A 24,344-nucleotide genomic window follows, 5' to 3' on the forward strand; every position below is an offset into this window, starting at 1 on the left:
TCTCTCTGTGCTGCGGCCCTCCCAAGAGCCCATCACCCCGGATCCCTTCACAACTGAGGTGAAACATAGCTGAATCTTACTTAACCCTGCTTTGAGGACTCAGAGTCCAGGGTCTGGGGGAAAATGAGCTGAGTGATCTGAGACACTACTTCCCCGGCCCCCAAAGCAGCCCCCACAATCTGCCTGTTCTAACCGCCATGCCTATTGCCTTATGGGTGAGGAAGCAGCTTCACCAGTTTGTGTCCCTTCCCCTGTTCCTTGGTTCTGAATAAGTCGTTTCCATTATTATTTTTTTCTGCCTGTGCATAACTTAGGACTGGTTTTTAGTTCCCCACCATACTGGGCTTTTGTACCTTGAAGAGTTTGGGGCCGCATCTCTGGTGGTTGTCTGTGGTGTGTTAGGTGGAACTGCGTATGTTTGTCTCTGTCAGCATGTAGTAGTCTTCGTTGCGTTCTGACTGCAGAGTCTGTACTAACTCAAACTCCTAGTTGAGTTGTTTCATTATTTTGCTAATTTCAGGGGTCTTTGTTTCTCTGGTCAAGATGGTAATCCTCCTCGGGACTCTGTCAGCTTTGCCCGTGTAAACTCAAATGTGTAATACTTCATTTGGATCGTTCCTTTGCCATTTGTGTGTTACAACTATGTGCATGTATCTGTGTTTATGCAGCTGTGTGTGCAGCTGTGCAAGCACATATGTGTGTGTGTGTGTGAGTATGAAAACTGCGTGTGCTTGTTTACAGTGTGTGGGTGTGCATGCGAGTGAGGTGTGTACACACGTCTACATATGTATGGGTTTGCTTACCTGTGCATGCTTGCATGGAAATCCAGATGTCTTCCTCTGTCACTCTCCTTGTTTTTTATTTTGTGTGTTGGTATGTGTGCTTGTGTGTGTGTGTGTGTGTGTGTGTGTGTGTGTGTGTGTGTGTGTGTTACTGTTATCCACAGAGTTCAGAAAACAGTGCCAGATCCCCTGGAGCAGGAGTTACAGACTATTGTAAACCACCCTGATGTGAATGCTGGGAACCAAACTTGGGTCCTCTGTAGAAGCAGCAAGTACTCTTAGGCACTGAGCTATCTCTCTAGCCCCCTTACCCCCCTCTCCCACACAGGGTCTCGCCATGTAGCTCTGGCTGGCCTTGAACCTGCAGCTGTCTCCTGCCTGTGTCTCCGGAGTGCTGGGATGTGCCACTATGCCCAGCTAACTTGCATTTACAAAAATATATACAAAAATGTAAAACCTATTTACAAATATGTGCATGTCTACATACTCATTCCGTTTGGTTTTTGCACATGCAGCCATGCAAGAAACTTAATATGCGGGCCAAGGTAGAGCATTTCAGAAACTCAGATCAGAAGCTAAATGCAAACACTTTATTTTTGGGGACATTTGTCACAGCTTTCTGTCTGCTTGCAGCTCACCATGACACCGAGTGCCTTCACTTCTTCTTCTTCTTGCCTGGGCTGGCCTTGCTAGTCTGCATGGAAACCAAGTCCTCTTTAGGGGGGCTGGGTGTGAGCGGCTGTACGGCTGGGACCTCCGGTGGCTCCTTGAGCACAGTGATGTCAAGTTCAAAGTCTTGTCTCCTGGCCTCTTCTTCCCGTAGGATGTTCAGCCTAAAAGGCAAGATGAGAACATAGCTATTTGTTTTTCTGTGAAAATGTGAAACTAATTTAATTTTTTTTTTCAAAATATTATGTGGTAATATGTACGGTAGTGCACCCACTTAATCCCAGCACTTGGGAGGCAGAGGCAGGTGGATCTCTGTGAGTCTGAGGCCAACCTGGTCTACAGAGTGAGTTCCAGGACAGCCAGAGAGCTATACAGTGAGACCTATCTCAAAAAACAAGCAAACGTTTTGTTTGTGTGCCTGGGGTGGGAGGTTATGTGCCCTTGGAACCCACACCACATTGGATCCCCTGGAGCACATGGTACAGGTGACATGGGTGCTGGGAATTGAACTCAGGTCTTCTGTAAGAGGAATAAAGCTCTTCTTCCGGTAGTGCTTGTGAATAAAACAGTCCGTTGTGTTTGGAGTGTCCCAGGCAACACCCTCATGTTGCTAATGCAGCCTGGGAGGGCTTTCGTCTGCAGCTGAGAAGCTAGAAAGAAGCGGGTGAGGTCCTCGTCTTCTGCCCCTGCTGAGTGCTGAGTCTGCAGGCTTCACCAGCATACCTGGCTGCAAAGCCCTGGGAAGAGCAGAAGCCCTGCGTGCATGAGTGTGTGCGTGAACCCATGAGTGCTTGCATGAGAGAGAGAGAGAGAGAGAGAGAGAGAGAGAGAGAGAGAGAGAGAGAGACAGAGTGTGTGTGTGTGTGTGTGCATGTGTGCGCGTGCCTGTGTGTTCTCAGTGCTAGGGGCTAAACCCAAGCTTCACACTGTTAGGAGCGATGCCCTTGAGGCCCTCCATTATTTCTTTGTTTGTTTTTTTGTTTTGTTTTGTTTTTTTTCTTTTTCCAGAGCTGAGGACCGAACCCAGGGCCAAAGCGCTCTACCACTGAGCTAAATCCCCAACCCCCGAAGCCCTCCATTGTTGATGTTATTATTATGGTTAGTGTTAAGTGTGACTGGGTTCATGGAAAATCCCCAGCCAGCTGCAGAAGACTAATACAAACGTGGTGGTCAGGATGAATGATGATATGATTAAGCTCTGACCTTGCTGAGAAATACATCTGACGTCAAGATACCCAATGTGATGACCTGTAACCTTTGTGAAAAACCAACATCCTGCTGACCAATAGATATGACAAACCTGTGACCTTTCTGACATCCTGTCAACATCAGCCGATTCCCTGACCACACGAATATTGTGTCCTTGGCCTGCATAAATGTTTCTTACTTCCCCCCTCCCTCTGTTACCCCTGTTATGGTATAAATTCAGCCTTGAGGAAAAATAAAATTGTCACCTTGATCAGACTCTTGTCTTGGCGTCCTTCTTCGTGTCTCTTGTCCCCCATCCTCTTCCAGGTACCCTCAGCACCCCTCGTTGACATCACACTTTAGGCAAGCCTGAGCTACATTCCCCCCACTCTACCAGGCCCCCAGTCCCCAGGTCTTTCCCGTTTGTCCCATCAGAGACCTAGGGCATTGTATGCATCACTGTAAGCCTGTGGTCCCGGGACACCATTGTTTGCTTCACTATAGGTTTACTGGGGTAACTCCTGAAGACGGGAAGGAGACCTGAGCACACACAGTAGAGGACAGGCACCCTACCTGGCTTCCACCCTGCCCTACCTGGCCTCCAGCTCCTCGTTCTCGATCTGCTTCTGCTGAGCCAGCACTGCTTCCTGGAGCCTGTTCTCCTCCACCTTCTCCTTGAGCGCCTCCTCGTGTTTGTAGGCGCTGAAGAGCACACTGACGAAGAAGACGTAGAGGTTGTTCACCCACATGTTGAGTTTCTCTTTCTGTTCATCTTTGGACTTTTCATATTTCTCTGCAAATGGAGTATAATTAAAACAAGCATCAGGACAGTGTGTGGGGTGACCTCTGTCAGCCGTGGTGAGGCCGGGACACTGCAGCCCGTGAGGACTGAAGAAATCTCCAGACGCCTTCCACAGCAACTGGGGAGGCCCGAGCACGTGGCCTGATTATCAGCCTTCTGTGCAGTCGCCTCCCGCCAGCCTTTCTTAAACAGCAGAAGTGTTTTGTTGTTTGTTTTGTTTGAGACAGGGTCTCACTCTGAAGCCCAGGCTGGCCTGGAAGTCACAGCATCTCCCTGCCCCTGCCTCCCGAGAGTGCTGGGGGACGAGAGCTGTGTATTAGGATGCCAAGCTATTCTTAAAAGTATGCATCTGGGGCTGGAGACGGCTCAGCGGTTAAGAGCACTGGCTGCTCTTCCAGAGGTCCTGAGTTCAAATCCCAGCAACCACATGGTGGCTCACAACCATCTGTAATGAGATCTGGTGCCCTCTTCTGGTGTCTGAAGACAGCTACAGTGTGCTCATATACATAAAAATAAATAAATCTTTAAAAAAAGAAGCCTATGCATCTGTATGGGGAGAGGTGTGTGCGAGTGCGCACGCGTGAGTGCAGGTGCCTGCAGGGTACGGAGGAGGAGGCCGTGAGGTCGCTGCAGCAGGAGGTACATGCAGTTAGTTGGCTGTGGAACTCAACTCTGGTCCTCTGGCAGAGCAATATGTGCTTTAAAAACATTTTTTTTAGGGGTTGGGGATTTAGCTCAGTGGTAGAGCGCTTGCCTAGGAAGCGCAAGGCTCTGGGTTCGATCCCCAGCTCTGAAAAAAAGAACCAAAAAAAAAATTTTTTTTTTAAAGATTTACTTTTTTACTAGAGCATTCATTTCATTTTACATGTAAGTGTTCTGTCTGAATGTATTTATGTGTACCGTGTGAGTGCTTGATGTCTGCAGAAGCTGCCGCCGGAAGGGCGGTGGATTCCCTGGAACTGGAGTTACAGATGATTGTGAGCCACCGTGCGGGTGCTGGGAATCAAACCCATGCCCTCCGTAAGAGCACCGGGTGCCCTTTCCACTGAGCCATCCCTCCAGCTCCCCTGACTCTTTATGAAGAATGTATTAGTCAGCGTGGGGGTAAGGCATCATTTTTTCTATATTCACTTTTGAGAGTTTTCAAGTTTTTTTCCAGGCCCTGAGTTTGCACCAAATGGCATACTTGAAGCTACAAATTAATGAATTTCATATTTATGAAATTATTTTGCAACTCAAGAATAACGATGGATTCTTTTGCCAACTTGTCATTTTTTGTGTTACCTATTGAAATTAAGACCTTCCAAATTAGTGTTGTTTTGTGATTTCCTCAGACATGTTGAACATGGAAGGAGAAATCAGAGATCCCCAAATAGTACTCACCACTGAGGTGACTAGAACTGATTAGGCAGAACTGTGAGGGACGTCCTAGTGGCACCTCCAGCCTTAGCCAGGCCAGCCGGTCTCTGGGGTAACTACTTAACACCACCAGTTTCCTGCTTATTCTGGGTCTGAGTGCAATTAAGGTGAGAAAGCTTTGTTTCTGAGTGAGCTCTGGCTTCTAGAGAACTGGAAATCCAAACACTTCCCAGGAGCCAACACTCTTTCTTTCTGAGCTAAATACCTAATTCTTCCAGATCACCCTAATTTTTCTAGTTTTTTTTTTTTTTTTTTTTTTTTTTTTTTAAGTGTGGCTTTGAGACAGAGTCCTACAGGCCAGGCTGGTTGCAAACTCACTGTGTTGCAGACAAGGACCTTGAAGTCCTGGCTTTCCTGCCTTCACCTCCCAAGTGCTGAGATCACAGCCTTGCCCCACCACTCCCACCTGGCAAATTTTGTAGCCTTTAAAACAATCCTGGGGGTTGGGGATTTAGCTCAGTGGTAGAGCGCTTGCCTAGCAAGCACAAGGCCCTGGGTTCGGTCCCCGGCTCCAAAAAAAGAACCAAAAAAAAAAAAAAACAAACAAACAAACAATCCTGACTTGCTAGTCACTGGGCCAGTTTGAAACTCAAAGAGTTGGCCCTGGGCTTGTAGCTCAGTGCAGAGTGGTAAGCACTTGCTAGCCATGTGTGATGGTTTGGGTGTGCTCGGCCCAGGGAGTGGCACTATTAGAAGGTGTGACTCTTAGAGTAGGTGTGGCCTTGTTGGAGTGGGTGTGTCACTGTGGGTGTGGGCTTTAATAACCTAGTCCCAGCTGCCTGGAAGTCAGTCTTTTCCTAGCAGCCTTCGGATGAAGATGTAGAACTCTCAGCTCCTTCCGCACCATGCCTGCCTGGATACTGCCATGCTCTCACCTTAATGATACTGGACTGAACCTCTGAACCTGTAAGCCAGCCCCAATTCAGTGCTATCCTTATAAGAGTTGCCTTGGTCATGGTGTCTGTTCACAGCAGTAAAACCTTAAATAAGGCAGCATGTGACAGCCTGATTCCATCCCCAGAGCCACAAAAATAACAGAATTTTCTGCAACCCAGGCTTCCAGTTCTTTAAAGTCAGAATGTCTGAAAAATGAATGATTGCTTCATATTGCCATTCAACTGAGGAGCCAACCTAGGAGACAGTCACAGCCATGCAGGTGAAGTCAGATGAAGCAAGATTCTGTGGCCAAGAAAACAGCTTTGACAGCAGACAAAACCAGAAGCCATCCGCACAGCAACTGACACACAGTATCTTTCAGTCACTGTGAAGGACCAGAGGTATAAGGCAAACCGAGGTACAGCTAGAGCTGAGGACACAGACATCAACAGTACTGCTGAGAGGGAGGGAGCGTCTCAGGCCTGAGGCGCTGGGAGACAGCGGGACAGAACTGTAGCTGGTGCTCTATTCAGTGCTGTCGCGCTGGGGCTGTGTTTGGTGTTTGAGTATTGTTCAGGTCATGTGAGGCTCAAGGTTCAGTCCTGAGCATTGCCCGTCTCCCAGAAGCCAAAGGTGCTGTGAGGGTCATAGACCACAACTGTGTGTGACAGAGGAGCGACCGTTTGTGAAGACACTCACCACCATGTGGAGACATAAACACCAGCCCTCTTCCTTGAGCCTTGAGGTTCATTTTGGAGACTTTGTCCTCACTCAGCGACTTCTTGAGCTTGGGCTTTTGCAAAACACGAGGGAAATGTTACTCTGCTGCTTTGGTTCTAAACTAAAGCTGGTCTGCTTTGTAAACATGCAAGGGTTGTTAACAAGGTTTCCTTCTTCTCTTTTGCTGTGTTTAGAGACAGTATCTCAGGCTAGCCTTAGGCTCCTTCTGTCTTGGTGTGCAGGGTACTGGGCTCACAGGTGAGCACCAACGTGGGTTGTATTGTCTTGGAGATATTTTGGTTTCATTTGTTTGCTCTCCGTGTGTAGCCCAGAGTGGCCTCCACTACAATACTATATAACTTGTAGGATGATGTCATCATGCAGGTGAAGGCAGGCACAAGATAGAACAAGGCCTGCCATTGGACGAGAAGGAAGGATGGGCAGGAGAAAAGCTTTAGAGACAGGGAGGAGACTGGAGTGAGAGAGGGAGGAGGGGCAGCCGAGAGAGCATGGAGGCAGATGTTAAGTTTCCTCTCTGCACATTTACAGGTTGTTATGAATGTTCTTAAGGGATGGATGTGTACAGGGCTTTGTATGTCTAGGTGGGCGACTATATCTTATCAATTGGGTCAGAGGTTATTGTGTTGTGTGTTCTTTCATGTGGCGAGTTAATTGAATTCAAGAGAGTATGTGGTGACTGGAGATACTAGACCGACATGGAATTGGGATGTGTATTTCTGGCATGGTGGCAACCTGCCTTGGGAACTAGATGGGTAGAGAGATTGTTGCCAGGCTCAGAGAGTAGCCTGCACTGTGATATGGGATGGGGCAAAGCGGGTGAGACACTTTGCTGACTGAGATGAAGACATCCACCAGATACCTTGGGGCACTGCGGTGCTGGATCTTGTGCAGGGTAAAAGACAGCATTTTTTACTTTAATTTTACAGCAACATATAGCCCAGGCTGGAGTGAGGCTATTTTTGGTTTCGTGTTGACCTAATTGAACTTTTGACATTTGGAGGCAGTCTCAGTGTGTAGCCCAGGCTGTCCTGCAAATCTCTATGTAGATCCAGCTGCCGCTGCTTCCCGGGTGCTGGGATTATTTCATCTATTTTTAAAATTATAAGTATCTTATTCGGGCTTGTGTTTGTATCCTAAGATCACGTGCCTCGATCTGGCCATGACCTGCTTGCTGGCAGGGTCTTGAGATGGCACTGGGCATCACATGGTGAGGAACAGGAGCTAACACTGCAGTTTGGGGCCAGAGCGAGGGCTCAGGGGTCAGGGCTGCTCTTGCAGAGACCTGAGCTCAGTGCCCAGCATCCAATGCCACCTTCTGGCCTCTGTGGACGCCCACACTCATGGATCCACACCCAGACATAATTTAAAACAAATGTTTGAGGACTTGGAGAGTTAAGAGAGCACTTGCTCCTCTTTCAAAGGACCCATGTTTGATTTCTAGCACACACATGGCAGTTCATAACCATTTATAACTCCAGTCCTAGGAGAGCCAACACCCTTTTCTGGCTTCTGTAGGCACCAAGCACATACAATGTACATGCAGGCAAAACACTCATACACAGAAAAACAAATAAAAAAACCCTGCAGTCTGGGCAGGTATGGTGGTACATGCTCATACCCCCAGCGTTCGGGAGGCAGAGGCCGAAAAAGCAAGACTGCAGGGCCATCCTCTCTTACCTAGGAACCTGAGGCCACCCTGGAGGAACAATGGTGACCTGCTGCATCTCCCTGACCCAGCTTCTCTCCATCATCACTGTCAGCATCCTTGATGTTCAATGTCTGCAGAGTTAGTGTGTGTGTGTGTGTGTGTGTGTGTGTGTGTGGTGTGTGTGCGTGGTGTATGTAAGTGTGTGTGGTGTGTGTGCGTGGTGTATGTAAGTGTGTGTGGTGTGTGTGTATGGTGTATGTGTGTGTGTGTGCGGTGTAAGTGTGTGTATGGTGTATGTGTGTGTGTGGTGTTTGTGTGTGTATGGTGTGTGTATGGTGTATGTGTGTGTGTGGTGTTTGTGTGTGTATGGTGTGTGTATATGGTGTATGTGTATGTGTGGTGTTTGTGTGTGTATGGTGTGTGTATATGGTGTATGTGTGTGTGGTGTGTGTGGTGTTTGTGTGTGTATGGTGTGTGTGTGTGTGGTGTGTGTGTGTGTGGTGTTTGTGTATGGTATATGTAAGTGTGTGGTGTTTGTGTGTGTATGGTGTGTGTGTGTGTGGTGTGTGTGTGTGTGGTGTTTGTGTATGGTATATGTAAGTGTGTGGTGTTTGTGTGTGTATGGTGTGTGTATATGGTGTATGTGTGTGTGTGGTGTGTGTGTATGGTGTATGTGTGTGTGTGTATGGTGTGTGTGTATGGTGTATGTATGGTGTATGTATGGTGTATGTAAGTGTGTGTGGTGTGTGTGTGTATGTATGGTGTGTATCTATATATATATGTTTGTGTGTGTGTGTGTGTATGGTGTGTGTGTGTGTGTGTGTGTGTGACATTCAGGAGACAAAATGTAGGAATCTGTTCTCTCCTTGCACCGTGTGGGACCCTTGGGTGACAGGTGGTCAGGCTTGTTGGCAGCACTTTCCCTGCTGGGTAGCCCTGAGTCATAGTTTAATGACCTCATATGTGTGTAGCACACATACTTCTGTATCCATCTGGAATTCACCCTTGCACTGCAGTCTTGTCCCAGCATAGTGACCCCTGTCACAACTTCCATGTTTTAGCAGGTACGTGGAGCATGTCCATAATTTGGCTGTAAATTTACCTCATGACCTCATCCCTGAAGATTCTCATCTTCAACACTGTTTTAAATAGTAACAACTCCTTGTTCTCCCAGCCCCTCGGAGCCAAAACTCCAGACTCACCTGTGCCTTCTGTTTGACTACAACACCCCTTGATCCCAAACCCTCCTCCCCATCCTAGTCTTAGTCACTGTCACTTCTGACCATGATACTTCTGCGAGTTTCCCAACTGGTTTGTCTACAGAGAAGCCAGACAGCCTCTGCTAAAAGATGCTGGACTCAGCTGGCTTCGCCCCCATCTCTGAAATTAGCCACATGCTTCACATACTCATGAAGTGGGAAGGGGTACAGAATGACAATTACAATCACAATGACAGGTACAGATTCCAGACTCAAACTGCCTAGCAATAAGTCCCTAGACCCATTGCTTGCCGGGTGTGTGGCCACAGGCAACAATGTAACCTTTTTGCTCCTAGAAGTAACAGCAAGGCCCTGAAGCTCATGGGGGGCTTCTAAGAGAGTTGACGCCTAGAACGTGCTGTGTACTGCAGGGCCCTGAAAATGAGGACTGCCGCTAGTCACCCACTCACTCTTCATTGTGAGGTGAGTGGGAGGTGGGATGACTGCCCAGGGCTGTCCTGGAAACACAGAAGAGCGTTCCTCTCATAATGGCCACTGGGTGGTCGCTGACACTATAGATACTGACCTCTGATTGCCTGATTTTACCATCGGGCAGGACTCCTATCTTGTCTAAGGACGACTTGGTGCTGCTGAAGTGGACTTCGGAGTCATGGCTTGTGGCCCCACTTGGGCTCCTGTGGATGCTCTGAGAGAGGAGAAGCATGTGAGGTCATGACTTCCATGGACATGTGCATATGCACAGGTATTCAATCTTTGAAGGAGGTGTCACTGATGGACAATAAGCTTGCTTTGAGCATGTATTCAAACGCAGGAAACATCACCTCAGACAACACAGTGAGCATACTCACCACGCCCAACTTCCCTGACCTCAGTCAGCAACTCCTCCCTCTCCCGGTTCCCAGGCAACATGGTCTGCATTCTACCATACCCTCTGCAATTTTATGTAAATGTGATAATATATTATGCACGTCTTTCCTTTGGAGGCAGGATCTCGTGTAGCCCAGGCTGATCTTACACTCAATCACTGAGCTCCTGATCCTCCTGCCTCTACTTCCTGAATGCCGAGATTACAGGCCTGCACCAGCAGCCCGCCTCATATGGAGAGTGCTAGGGGCGGAAGCCCGGGCTTTCTGCAGATTTACCTGCTTTGCTTTCTGCCCTCAGTTTCTGCACGCGCCTTAGTTCTGTCATAACATGAATAGCCCGTACGACTTTGTCCTTTTACATGGCTGACCACTTTAGTTGGACACGGTCACTATTATCTTCGTTAGACTCTGTCCCTGGTGATACCTTGTCTTTGGTGTGATGGTTTGGATAGAAGGTGCTGGAAGCTTGGTTCCCAACGACTGAGAGGGGATTATGAAATCTCAGATATAATAAACTAATTCATATGCTGATTGTGCTGATGGCCTTTACGTTTACAGATGCTCAGCGTAGCCGTCCAATAGCTGACAAGGCCGATAAGCGCCTCCATCCACGGCAATGGCGCTCCTTTACGTTTGCGCTGATCGACTACGTCTGCTGTTTGTTCCATTCTCCGATTTCATTTCATGTCCTTCTCTTGGCTCATTCTGGATAGAGTATTTTTAGAGGGTTTATTTCTAAGTGTGTGCACGTATGTGTGTGTGTGTCTGTGCATGTCCGTGCAATGCCCATGAGGACCAGATGGAGTTGGAGCCCCTGGAACTGGAGTCATAGGTGGCCGAGAGCTGCCTGTCATGGGTGCTCGGCACCTCGATCCTTTGCGAGAACAGCAAACACTTCTTTTCTTTAAGTTTTTATTCTTTGTGAGTTTCACATCATGCATCCCAGTCCTGCTCATCTCCCCGTCCCCTCGTATCCACCCTCTGCTCTCATAACCTCCCCACAAAATAACACACACACACACACACACACACACTCAAATAAACAAAAAAAGCACAGAAAGCATCTCACCACGGAAGCTGTAGACTGTCACAGTGTGTCCCACAGTGTGTCCCTCTGTCCACACATCTTCACTTGAGAATGTTCAATGCAATGAGTCACTGGTTTGAGGTCTCTGGCTTCTGTGACACCAACAATATTGACTTCCTACCAGGACTCCTAGTTATGTGTCATTGCCCTGTGTCATGGAGATCCTGCAGCTTTGGATCGGCAGGACCGGCCCCTTCATGGTTCACACATGAGGTGGATGCTGGGTGGACCTGGGCCTGAGTGGTAGCTGAGCAGGTCGGTGTGCGGCTCTTCCTCACCCACCACCAGGGCGAGCTCTCCAGCACGGCCCCAGCCAGGCCACCTAATACTGCCATGACAGGACGCAGGGCCAGCTCTCCAGTGCTCTCTCCCCTGGGGCCAGCCGACATCCACCAGGGCCAGCTCTATGGTGTTGCCCGGATGGAGGTACAGGGCCTGCTTCCTGAAGCAGCAAACACCCTTAACCTCAGTCACCTCTTCAGCCCCTGGACTGAGGTGTTTTTGGTTTTGTTTTTGAAATAGGATGTGCTGGTTTGTGTATGCTTTGCCGAGGGAGTGGCACTATTTGGGGGTGTGGCCTTGTTGGAGTGGGTGTGTCACTGTGGGCGTGGGCTTCAATACCCTACTCCTGGCTGCCTGGAAGTCAGTATTCTGCTAGCAGCCTTCAGATGAAGATGTAGAACTCTCAGCTCCTCCTGCACCATGCCTGCCTGGATGCTGCCATGCTCCCACCTTGATGATGATGGACTGAACCTCTGAACCCGTGAGCCAGCCCCAGTTAAATGTTGTCCATATAAGAGTTGCCTTGGTCATGGTGCCTGTTCACAGCAGTAAAACGCTAAGACCCAGGGTTTCTCTGTTTAGCTCTGGCTGTCCTGGAACTCACTCTGTAGAACAAGCTGGCCTTGAAGTCACAGAGATCTCCCTGCCTCTGCCTCCTGAGTTCTGAGAGTAAAGGTTTGTGCCACCAGTGCCCGGCTGAGTGTTTTGTTGTTTTTTTTTAAAAACTCTGGTGGTGGCTGCCATGCAGGAAGAGCTGCAGGGGCAAGTGAGCCCCTGGGACTGCCCACCATGCGGCTCAGCCCCAGAGACGTCATCCCAGGATGGCTTCGTGCTCCTGATGTGTTTCCCACGCTGGTCATGTCTGCGCTGCTCGTTCATTTGGCTTGGCTGACTGGACACGGGGAGACCCTCGCAGCCTGGTGCGATTACTTCCGGGTGACAGCCCACTCTGTTGGCAAGTTTCCCGGGGGTCAACATGAAGGTGGACGTTCTCAGGATACTGCTGTCTAGGTGAGCTGATGATTTTATGCAATTTCCGACTTGATTTCAATCATGTTGGGATGTTAGGGCAGTTGATAGAAAATATAAAGTTAGGAAATTAGAGAGTTGACAGAGGTTTCAAGTTGGAGTTGGGAGTAGAGCGTGTCCTTCCCCCACAGAATGGCAGAAGCTGCTTCGGTTAGAGAAATGAGTTCTGTGAGCGTCATCCACTCCAAGCACGCGCTTGTGAAGGTAGGAAGAATACATGGGACAAGCTACTGAACAAAGTGAGCACGCACTCCAGGGAGTCCCTTCATCTTGTATGTAGGGAGGAGGTCACAGGTTTCCAGTGTGACCAGGAAATGATAAGGCTACAGTACGAGCAAAGAATTCTGAGTTATAAGAATACACAGCAGGCGATTAGCCAGCCTCGTCGGTGGGAACTTGGAAAAGAGGAGGTAAGATGGACAGACAACCTGCTCTTGCAGAACTTACTGATAAGTACAGACTGTTGTCAAGCAAGCTCAGGGAGAAATGGGCTGCTACAGCTTTGGCCTGCTTGGACTTTGTTTATCAATGACTAAGAGATTACTACTTTGAGGTCACCACGAGCTTTTGGAAAGATAGATGAGACGTTAGAAGTTTCATATGAGAAACACGAAATCAATAGCCTGTTTTAAGTTCCTTTTGGGTAATGATTTTAATCTGTTTTTGAAGAATATGTTTTTGCAGTGACTGTCTTTGGAAAATGTGCAACTTGTGGCTGTAAGGTAATTTTCTTGCTAATAGAAAAAAACCCTTTGTCTGAAGGGGTATAAAAAGGGGTTAAGAGAAGAAATAAATTGCTGTAGCCTGTCTTTGCTTCAACTACTCAGTCTGTCTGTCTCTCTCTCTCTCTGTGTGTGTGTGTGTGTGTGTGTGTGTGTGTGCGCGCGCGTGTGTGTGTGTGTGTGTGTGTGAATTTCCCTTTTCTCTTTTCTAACTGCTGGCTTCCATAGACATTAGCCTCTGTCTGTATCTGGACCAACCCCCACTCCACACACAAATACCCCACCCGTGTCAGCTGCTAGCAGCACTGGCCCCCTCTGGCTACCTGTCTCAGTTTACCTTGTGGTGTCAACGCTGGTCTCTGACACTCTGCTTGATCTCCCTTGTTGGCTTATTAACTCATTTCTGTCTTTAGCCACAGAGGCATGGGAATTAGAGTAGATTACAGGAGGGTTCTTTTAACTTGGCAAATCTACTTTCAAGGGATATCACTGCCACTTAGACAGATCTTTAATAATTCTTACTTTTCATGTGTATATTTGTATGCCTTGTCACCTATGGGTCCTGGGCAGCAAAGAACTCATCATCAAGCTTGGTGGCACATGCCTTTAACCACCTCAGTGACCCTGAGTTCAGACTTTAAAACCCTATTGCTGCCTCCCCCCTCCCCTCCTCAGGCAGTTCTTATCTCCTTTATGTTGTAAATAGTGCAGATACAGTAACTTAGACTGTGGTTATCTTCTGAAGAGATGTTTAGAAACGGAAGACCCCACGGTCACTGGTCACCGGTCACCTTTGCAGCGTTTTTCTTTCTCCCAAATGGCCTGCCCACCTGCTAGCTAGCATTCTCCTCTTGCTTGAAGAATGCCCTTTAGCAATCCCTGGGTTTGTTGGGCTGGTCGGGAAAGCTTTCGGCTTTTGTATGTCTGAAAAGTTTTTCTGCTGTCTCGACTCTGTTATTCCCTATTACCTCGAACTGAAGACATCTTGATGAGGGAGGATGGGATGCAGTCAAGAGGACACAGTCACACAGGAGGAAAAATTATTTTCCCCTAGTTTCAGCTCTATCGTAGGTTTTTCCCCTGATGATGAATATGAGAATTCATCTTCCTAAGTAATAAAGTAGTAAGGGGTCTCTTTTTCACTCCCTAGGAGTCTAGCCTGTCATTCCTCTGAGGCAGTGATTGTGTAACATGAGCTCTCTTTTTAGATCTGTAGACCGTGAGTGAGACGGGAACCACACATGACTGACTGCTCGCTGACCCACTGAGAAGGAGGGGGATCTTGTAACCTGAAAATGTCTCCCCTTTTAAATCTGCTTAAAACAGTATTGAATTATTTCCTAACAGTGTCACTCAATATATACACTGCATTGAGAAACATAAAATATAGTATGTTTTTTCAAAAATTGTGGGTCTAGAGAGATGGTCAAGGATTAAGAACATTTGCTGCTTGTTTTGTTTGCTTTTTTGTTTTTGTTTTGTTTCATTTTGTTTGAGACAGGCTCTTACTAGATAGCCTTGGTTGGCCTGGAACTTGTTATATAGACCAGGCTGGCCTCAAACTCACAAAGATCCCCCTGCCTCTGCCTCCTGAGTGGTGGGATTACAAGCATGGGTTACCACAGCCTGGCTGTTTGTTTTTTAAGGAAGAGGCAGGTGGATGTTTGTGAGTTCGAGGCTACTCTGGTCTACAGAGAAAATTCTAGGATGATCAGCACTATTATAGAGAAACCTGGTCTTGAAAAATCAGAAGCCAAAACCAAAACACAAAAAACAAAACAAACAAGAAAACCCCAACCAAATGAACTCTCTCCTCCCACCATGTGGATTCCAGGCAGTGAACTCAGGTTGTGGGCTTGGCCGCAGAGCTATAACCAATAGAGCCATCTTGCTGGCTTAAATATGGAGTTCTGGTTTGACAGTTCTTCTTTCAGTGTCTTTGAACAGAGATTACTCCCCATTGTCTTCTGGCTTCAAGGTTTCTAGTGTGAAATCTAGTAATCTGACTAGGGTTCCCCTGAATGTGGCAATAACCTCTTATCTTGACACCATGGAGGCTTTGTCTTTCACAAGGTTATTATGGTGACTGTAATTCTCTGAGTCATGTGCTTGGAGTTCTGTGTGTGTACATCTTTAAGAGTGTGCCCATCTGTCCATGTGTCCCTTTAAGAGTGTGCACATCTGTCTGTCCGACCCTTTAAGTATGCACATCTGTCCGTTGGACCCTTTGAGTGCACATCTGTCTGTCTGACCCTTTAAGTGTGCACATCTGTCCATTGGACCCTTTGAGTACATATCTGTCTTCTCACTTTGCGCCCTTCCTTCCTTCACTTCCTCTGACTCAAATCACTTCAGTTGTCCGTGTCCGGCTTGTTGTTTCCAGATCTGCTGCTGGATTCTACTTGTGAATTTTTCCACTTCCAGTTCTTGTGTTTTATCTCTAGAATTTCTTTTATAAAAGGAGTTCTACATCTCTGTTGATATTTCCACCTTGTCAATATGTCACTCTTCTCTTTGTTTTGTTGGGCAGGGACACAGAGGTCAGAGGACAACTTCTGGGAGTTGGTTCTTTCCTTCCGTCGTGTGGGTACAAACTCAAGCTATCAGGTTTAGTAGCAAACACCTTTACCCACTGAGCCATCCTGTTGCCCCCAACCTGCTTTCTCTCTATCTCCCTTTAACAGTTTTAGGTGTTTTAAAGAGAAGTTTTAACTTCCTTGTCTTCTAAGTCTGCCACCTTATCTTCCTCAAAGTCTCTGAGGTTTCCTCTTCGAGTGTAGCGTAGTTTTCTTTGTGTGCTTTGTGATTTAGTGTTGTTATCTAAACAATATTTGAACCCAATAATGTGGTACATTGGGATATCAAGAGTCTCCTCTTCCTCACAATTTGCAAGTTTTTTCTTTTTCTCTTTTGAGCAAAGTCTCATTATGTAGCCTTGACTGGCCTGGATCAAGCTTGTTTCACACTCATGGAGATCTACCTGCCTCAGAGCCTCTGGAAGAGCAGCAGAGCCGTCTCTCCAGCCCCTCAGCTTCTTTTTTGAAAGGTATTTTTGGGGCTGGAGAGATGGCTCAGTGGTTAAGAACACCCGACTGTTCTTCCAGAGGTCATGAGTTCAATTCCCAGCAACCACATGGTGGCTCACAACCATCTGTAAAGAGATCCGATGCCCTCTTCTGGTGTATCTGAAGACAGCTACAGTGTACTTATATATAATAAATAAAATAAATCTTTAAAAAAAAAAAAAAGAAAGAAAGGTATTTTTGGTGAGTGAGTTCTGCGTGGATGGTTTTTGGCTTTTGGTTTTTGGTGTTTGTTTGGCTGGTGACTAAGCCTGTTTAGCACACGGGCCTTTGTACACATTCCATCTAGTGGCCTCCCTCCTTCCTGACAAGGTTCCACCACTCCCACACTGGGGACATACTTCTGGAAGCCCTTAGAGTCCTGCTCCCTTCCTCTCTGTGATCCGTTCCTTGGCCTCCTTACACACGTATGCCCACTCAGCTGACAATACAAGGATTGGAGATGTCTGCAGACCGCTGGAGACAGTCAGTCACCATCTTGTCCTCCCCGGATTACTATAGCATATTAAGTTGGATTGAGAGGCAGGTCTGGGTTCTACTGTGTTTTAAAGTGACCGTCTCCAAGGGCCAGTTTCATCCCAGGAAGGAATAGCAATGAAATTGGGACACATGAACTTGCAGTTTCCACAAGGTAGAGTGGGAACTAACCCCTGAGTTATAAAACAACACGGACACTGCATTTCCACACAGTGTGAGGGCGTGAAACCAGAGTGCGAAGGTGACCTGATGGTACTGTGGATGGTCCCCAGTCTGGCATATTCGCTCCCAGCACGTCACTGAGCCCATGCGAATGACATGTGCTGTCCCAAAGATTCATCTGTAAGTTAACTTAATCTGACGGGGCCTTTGGGAACTGGTTATGACTGATAAAGTCAGCAGGCTGACATCCTGCCAGCAAGGAGGACATGACTAGATCCTAGCGCTTACGCTTCCAGGGCTATGAGCTACGTTTCTGTTTCTAAACGAGGTTAACTTGCCCTCCTTACTTTGTCACAGTAATGAAAATTACTGTGTCACCTGCAAGTTGCAGGCGGATTCAAAGCGGACACTCGCTTGCCTGGAGAAGAACCCCAGACCCAGGCGGTCCCCCATAACCAGCTCCCTGATGTGTTGGAGCAGTCAGTCTTCCCGACTGAAGGGAGCACACCTTGCTAATGTGAAGGGCTGAAGAGAACGTGAAGCCCTGGTTTCCCATGAGGAATCCAACGTACATCTCAGAGGTTTGTGGTGAGAGCCCTCTTGGATCAAGAGAGAAAACGCCTTACATGGGCAGCCCAGAGGTCTTACCCGCTGGCTGTGGTGGCGCATGCCTTTGCAGAGGCCCAGCAGGTGAGCCTCTGAGTTTCAGCCAGCCAGGGCTGCCTAGGGAGACTGTTTCAAAATAAATAAACAAGAGACTCCCCTACCTGTTGGGCTCAGGGGATCACTAGAATGTCTCTTGTGGCTCCAGGTAAATGTCTCAAACATCAGAAACCTTTTCAGTTCACTGATGAGAACCCTCCACTAAAAGTCTGTTATGCCTTACCTTAACTCAAGTCTCATTTCCTTATAAATCATGGTCTTGGCTCTGCCAGGCTCTCACAGTGTCCAAGGGTGTCCCCCCTGTGGGTAAGCCTCTTTCTCAGTGACCTGTTTATATTGTGTGCACGAACTGTTTCCAGGTATCTCTGGTCTCGGGCAGCTTTCTCTGTGCACTAGACGGTGTCTCGGGGCAGCTGGCCTCAGACCTTCTCCTCTGCCCAGCTGCTTTTCTACTGACTTTCAATATGCTGTTCCCACTGCCGCGACCATGACCAGGAAATACATTCCCCTAACTCACAGAACAACAAGACCACACACTCCAATAGTGAAAGCCGACCTCCATTTTCTCAAGTCCTAAATTATGTCCTGCAAGAATGATACCAGCTTGAGACGGTTCTTATTGACAGTCTACCCACCCCAGGCTGAAGCCATCCCTAGGTTAGTAAACGCCACCACGTTGTCTGTCACCTGGTTTAGTACCGTCTGAGTGCTGCCATATCGGTTTGTAGTGACGTCATCGTACGGGGCTTTTAAATAGGATCTAGTCATCTGGTCAAACATGCAGCAGAGAGAGAAGCACAACAGAGCTTCGAAGAACTCCAGGAAAACTAGCTGCAAGGACAAGAAGCACAGGGAGGCCCCGTTTATTCTGAGACACTGGAATGGATCAGGAATTGACTGGTGACTTCTGATCCATTTATTAGTCCTTCTGTATAGGGGTTACACATGTGTGCGAGGGGCAGCCAGAGGCTGACGTTGGGTGTCTCCCTTTATTCCTGTCCGCATTGGTTTTTGAGATGGCATTTCTCACTGTCTTGGAGTTCACTGTCTTAGCTACACTGGTTGGCCCTCCTGTCTCACCTCCCCAGCACTAGTGTTATGAGCGTGCACCCCCATGTCTGTCTGACTTTTTATATGGGTTCTGGGAGCAAACTCAGGTCCTCGGGCTTTGCACAGCAAGCGCTTTACCGGCTGAGCCGTCTCCCCAGCCGCTCTCTAATCTCTGATTTTAGAAAAGGTGCCTGTGCATGTCTGTATATCCCGCTGGGTTTTTGTATACATACATCATATACACAAGAAACATGAGCTTAAACTGGATCTGTACGGTTCCTAGCAACACTTTACATTTTTCTTTTTTTTTTTTTAAAGATTTATTTATTATACTTATTATATAGAAGTACACTGTAGCTGTCTTCAGACACCAGAAGAGGGCATCAGATCTCATTACAGATGGTTGTGAGCCACCATGTGGTTGCTGGGATTTGAACTCAGGACCTCTGGAAGAGCAGTCAGTGCTCTAACCACTGAGCCATCTCTCCAGCCCCCCCTAGCAACACTTTACAAACCTCAAGTTCAAAGTTGCTGTCCATTCCATCATATACGAAAGGGTTGTCCTCCGCTATCACCCTCATGAATTTGGTCGCAGTTAACTCCTTATTTATCATCCTAAAGTCCTGTAAAAAGATAACGCCAACACAGGTGCATCTCATGACACGTAGGCATAGATTTTAATGTTAATGACAGCAACTGAACACCTTAAGGGGACGCGTCAGAAATCAGTACCTTAAAAACTGATTCTTTTGGAGCTATAAGTCCCAGCACTGAGGGACAGTGCATGTTTGAGGGCAGACTGGGACACACAGAGAGGCCCTTCTTTAGATAAGAATCACTGGGCGGCTCAGGAGTCTGCTCTGGCAGTAACGTGCTTGCTCTGCAAGCATGCGGACCTGAGTTCCATTCCCTCTATGCAGGAGGAAAGCCAGCGGCTCAGCAAACACCTGGGGTCCCAGCACTACTGAAGTGGAGGAGGGCGGATCCCTGGGCCTCGCTGGCCAGCACCCACAGTAAGTGGCTCTCAGTCACCTGTGACTCCCACATCTTTTGATCTTCAAGGGTGCCTGCATACAGGCCTACATACACACAGGCACACACACACACACACACATAAATACATATAATTTTTTTTAAGTCAATGTAAAAGAAAGGATAGAGAAAGTTATTGTGCTGTCTCCAGTGAAACAGTGGATATTAATTAGCCACTAAGCAATGACGGCTGGGGGCTGCTAAGGCCACAAGTGAAGGCTTCTGGAAAGCAGAGAATCAGGCTGCTGCCGTGAGCCACTGCTGAATCCCATGCTCCCTAAAAGGAAACACAGTGGCAAAGGCTGTGACCGCCTGTGGCTGTTCAGAACGCAGAAGACCCGGATGCAGTAGGTCTCTGCTTCTAACTGCTGCTTTCCTGAACTTGTGGGCAGAGAACAGAGTAGTCTGACTGAGGATGTAACCGGTCAAAACTAGCACGCCTGACCTCTGCAAAGACAGACGAGTTGTCTTCAGGAATAAGTGAGCACGAGGAAGGAAGAGAACAGCCTTGTAATATTCCATCCCTGAAACACATACTTTTAAACACATTTCACTACATTTAGACATTAGTTTTTTGTCACTTTCTCTCTCTCTCTCTCTCTCTCTCTCTCTCTCTCACACACACACACACACACACACACACACACACACACACACCCCTGATAAAATTCTTAAATACTTTCTCATTAATATTTGATTATTCTGTTATTTGTATCCCCATAAGTACAAATTAAAAATATTATGGGATGAGGGAAGGGGTGATGCTAAGCGGGTAAGAGCGCTGGATGCTCTTTCCGAAGAGCCTGGTTCAACTCCCAGCACCCATGTGACAGCTCACAGATGGGTGTGAGCTGTCTGTTTGTAACTCCAGTTCTAGGAGCTCCAACACACTCATACACACATATATGCAGGAAAAACACCAAACCACACGAAATAAAAATAAATCACTAAAAAGAGGGTAGAGTCTTAGGGTCTCTATAAAAAATATTATGGAACAAAACTAGCATTAGGAACATGACTTGTTTTTCAAACTAACAACTTTGGTTGTTTGAAACAGGATCTTGCCAGCCCTTGCCTGACCTTCAACGCCTGATCCTCCTGCCTTAGCCGCTCAGTTGCTGGGACTATAGGAGTGTAATACCATGTTTGACAAACAGTTTTTATGTGTTTTGCAGTGCTGGGAGCTGAGCACAGCAAGTGTTCCACAGCCAAGGTAATCCAGTCCTGACCAGCTAAAGCCATGCTTAAATTTTAAAAATATTTCTTTTATTTTCTGTGTATAAGCGTTTGGCCTGCACAAATATGTGTAGCATGGTCATGCCTGGTGCCCGAGGAGCGGTCAAGAGACGACATCAGAGCCCTTGGAACTGGAGGTAAAGATGTGAGCTGCCATGTATGTTCTGAGAACTGAACTCAGGAAAAGCAACAAGTGCTCTCCGTCTCTGTAGCACTAGTAATATATTTTTAATGATATTTAAGAATGACAAGATGGCTGAGGTGGTAAACACAGTTGCCACCAAGCCTGACAACACACACACACACTCACACACACACACACACTCACACACATACATACACACTCACACATATACACACATACCACACCACACACACATACCACACCACACACACCACATACCCACAACACGTCACACACCCACGTACCACACACACATACACATACACCACACACATACACACTTACACACACCACACCACGCACACAAACATGCCACACCACACACACACACAAACATGCCACACCATATACACACACACCACACACATACACACCACACCACACATACACACACACACCACACCACATACACATACACCACACACACACACACACACTCTCACACACACTCACACACACACACCACACACACACATACCACACACACACACATACACACACATGCCACACACCACACACACATACACACTCACATACACACATACACACACACACACACTACACCACATCACACACACACAAACACCCACACACACACACACTTTGAATCAATATTAATACAAATGGAATATAAACACTTTTAAAGTCTCTTCATTGCTTCCTCTCAGTGGCCACACGTTGGAGGACTTAGGTCTTCCTTCCCCCTGTTCTGTGAGCATGTCAGGCACTTGCCTCTTGCTCTCATAGACTGTCTCCTGTGAAAGGCAACTCATAAGTATATGGTGGCCATGAAAGGTTTCCCCCAGGTCTCCTCCTTAATTCTGTAGCACTGATCTATTTTTAATGAAAATCAAGGTGCCTATCAACATAAAAGCAACATCTATCCTGTGAGTTATTAAGCTTACTTTCAGCATCCAGAGGAAATATCTCATCTTCATTGTCAGCTCATAGGGTGGGGCTTCGTTCGGTCTGCAGTAGGCTGTGTAAATTTCCCAGCACTTATCGATGTAATTCATTGAGTAGAGTGTCCGCTGCTGCTCATTGAATAAGTGACCTAAAGCCACAACATCCAGGAGTGATCACAGGGCTAGGGAGATGGCTCAGTGGGAAAAACAAACAAACAAACAAACAAACAAGCACGCCCTGTGTTGTGGAAACATAGGGACCAGAGTTCAGATCTCCAGCTCCCCAAACAAGGCTGGGCACAGTAAGCTGCCCGTCACCCTAGAAGCAGACGGGATCCCCAGAGCAAGCTGGCTGGCTAGACTAGCCACACCAGTGAGTTACAGCCTGCCTCACACATCAGGAGTGCTGGAGGAAGATACCTGATGTTAACCCCTGGCTTACATGGGAGCACATGTGTGCGTGCACGTGCACAGCCATGCATCTGCACAGAACGTGCCCACACGCATGCCAACGTGCACATACACACGCGTACGATGCCCGCGAGTATGGTTTAGACCTATTTTCTATGGTAGTAAATACGAAGTTACTACTGTATTTACCTTTCACCTGGCAGGCGTGTGGATGGATGTTCTCGGCCATCAGCTTTGTGAAGCACAGAAAGAGGGACGGGCTTCTGTTCCTAGGATGAGGAAGAAGATACTGAAGTTCACTACTCCACGACGCGTGTGTCTGAGTGTGGGCCAGACCTGACAACTGGCCTCTAATAAATCCAGTCAGGAAGGGAAACAGTCACGTTTACAACAGAAACGTCTACCTGGCCACACGTCACACCGAGTGAGCCACACTGAGGTTACGCACACTGAGACCATTCGGTAAGGAGCGCGGTTCTGGCTGGGAGACGGTTCAGTTAGAAAAGCACTCGCTAGGCAAGCCCCAGGACCCCGGACCCACACAGAGCTGTAGGAGCACGTGTCTGACGTCCCAGAGCGCTACACGGAGGTGGGGGACAGGAACGGGACGATTTCTTCAAGCTTGCAGGCCAGCTAGCATGGTGTCCTCAGCAGCCAACAACAGAGACCTCTGTCAAACAAGGTAGGTGAGGACCGGACCCTGAGATGGCCCTCTCACGGCCATGTAATGCTTCTCACCTTAGTGCCACGGAAGGACAACAGCACAGTGCAAACCCAAACTCTAGACACGTTATAAGGTGACTGAACTCTCTTTTTAAGGCTGTTAAGGCTGTTAAAGATAGAGGCTGAGGAGCTGTCCCAGATTGGAGGGGCTGAGGTGCTTTGGCGGCAAAATGCAATGTGAGCTTCTGGGACAGAGGAGGGCCATGGGGAAATGGTGGCTCCTGGCTGGGGGTGCAGGACGGTAGTAGACCGTCTGCCCAGCACGCCTCAGGTTTCAGTTCTCACTTTCCACCTGGGAGAGAAGGCTGATCCAGTGACAGTCTGGCAGTGCCAAGTTCTTGCTTTTGGTGAATATACCGTGGTTAGGAAGAGGTTGACGCTGGGGGAATTTGGGTGGATACATAGGAATTCAATGTACTTAACACCAGCACTTCTGAAAGTCTAACCATTTAACTATAGGTGCTGTGTTAATCTATACACACTGTACATATTAACTTTATACACACTCATACCCAGAGAGAGACACAGACAGATGGAGAAAGAAAGGCAAGGTTTTATATTGCTCAGGCTGACCTTGAAGTCATTGTGCAGACAAAGATGACCTTAACTTCTTTTTTTTAAAGATATATTTATTTATTTTATGTATATAAGTACACTGTAAGCTGTTCTCAGACACACCAGAAGAGGGCGTCAGATCTCATAGATGGTTGTGAGCCACCATGTGGTTGCTGGGAATTGAACTCAGGACCTCTGGAAGAGCAGCCAGTGCTCTAACCACTGAGCCATCTCTCCAGCGCCCCCCCTTAACTTCTTTTTAAAACAATATTTATTTTTACTTATGTGTCTGTGTGTATGTATGTGTACCTATGTGCAGGTACCTGTGCAGGCTAGAACATGGAAGTGGATCCCCTGGAACAGGAGACACAAAAGGTTGTGAACTGCCCAACCTGGGTGCTGAGAACTGAACTCATGTCTTCTAGAAGCGCTTTTGACCCTCGAGCCACCTCTCTTGCCCCACCACAACTTCTGATCCTGCCCCCACCTCATGAGTGCTAGGATTACGGGCATGCACTCTCAAGTCTGTTCT

The 24,344-nt window shown here is 47.6% G+C and overlaps 1 protein-coding gene across 10 annotated transcripts in view; it reads right to left on the bottom strand.

Moving 5' to 3' along the window:
- Window positions 1–1,350: 1,350 nt before the first annotated feature.
- The window catches only part of Rsph10b (radial spoke head 10 homolog B), a 47,791-nt gene continuing 24,797 nt past the window's right edge, over window positions 1,351–24,344 (bottom strand). For 5 of the 10 annotated variants that reach the window (XM_006248859.5, XM_006248858.5, XM_006248861.5 and 2 more), the window contains 8 exons: window positions 22,724–22,803; window positions 22,124–22,272; window positions 19,282–19,389; window positions 18,404–18,547; window positions 9,911–10,030; window positions 6,436–6,529; window positions 3,234–3,432; window positions 1,359–1,615 (listed from right to left, as the gene is read on the bottom strand). In XM_006248859.5, the coding sequence (XP_006248921.1) occupies window positions 1,438–1,615; window positions 3,234–3,432; window positions 6,436–6,529; window positions 9,911–10,030; window positions 18,404–18,547; window positions 19,282–19,389; window positions 22,124–22,272; window positions 22,724–22,803 (1,072 nt within the window). In that variant the 3' untranslated portion in view covers window positions 1,359–1,437. Of the gene's footprint in view, window positions 1,616–3,233; window positions 3,433–6,435; window positions 6,530–9,910; window positions 10,031–18,403; window positions 18,548–19,281; window positions 19,390–22,123; window positions 22,273–22,723; window positions 22,804–24,344 lie in introns of all 10 variants that reach the window. The other 5 variants (XM_063271137.1, XM_006248860.5, XM_063271136.1 and 2 more) reach the window with 2 other exon arrangements.

The sequence above is a fragment of the Rattus norvegicus genome, chromosome 12, assembly GCF_036323735.1.
Source record: "Rattus norvegicus strain BN/NHsdMcwi chromosome 12, GRCr8, whole genome shotgun sequence".
Lineage (NCBI taxonomy): Eukaryota > Metazoa > Chordata > Mammalia > Rodentia > Muridae > Rattus > Rattus norvegicus.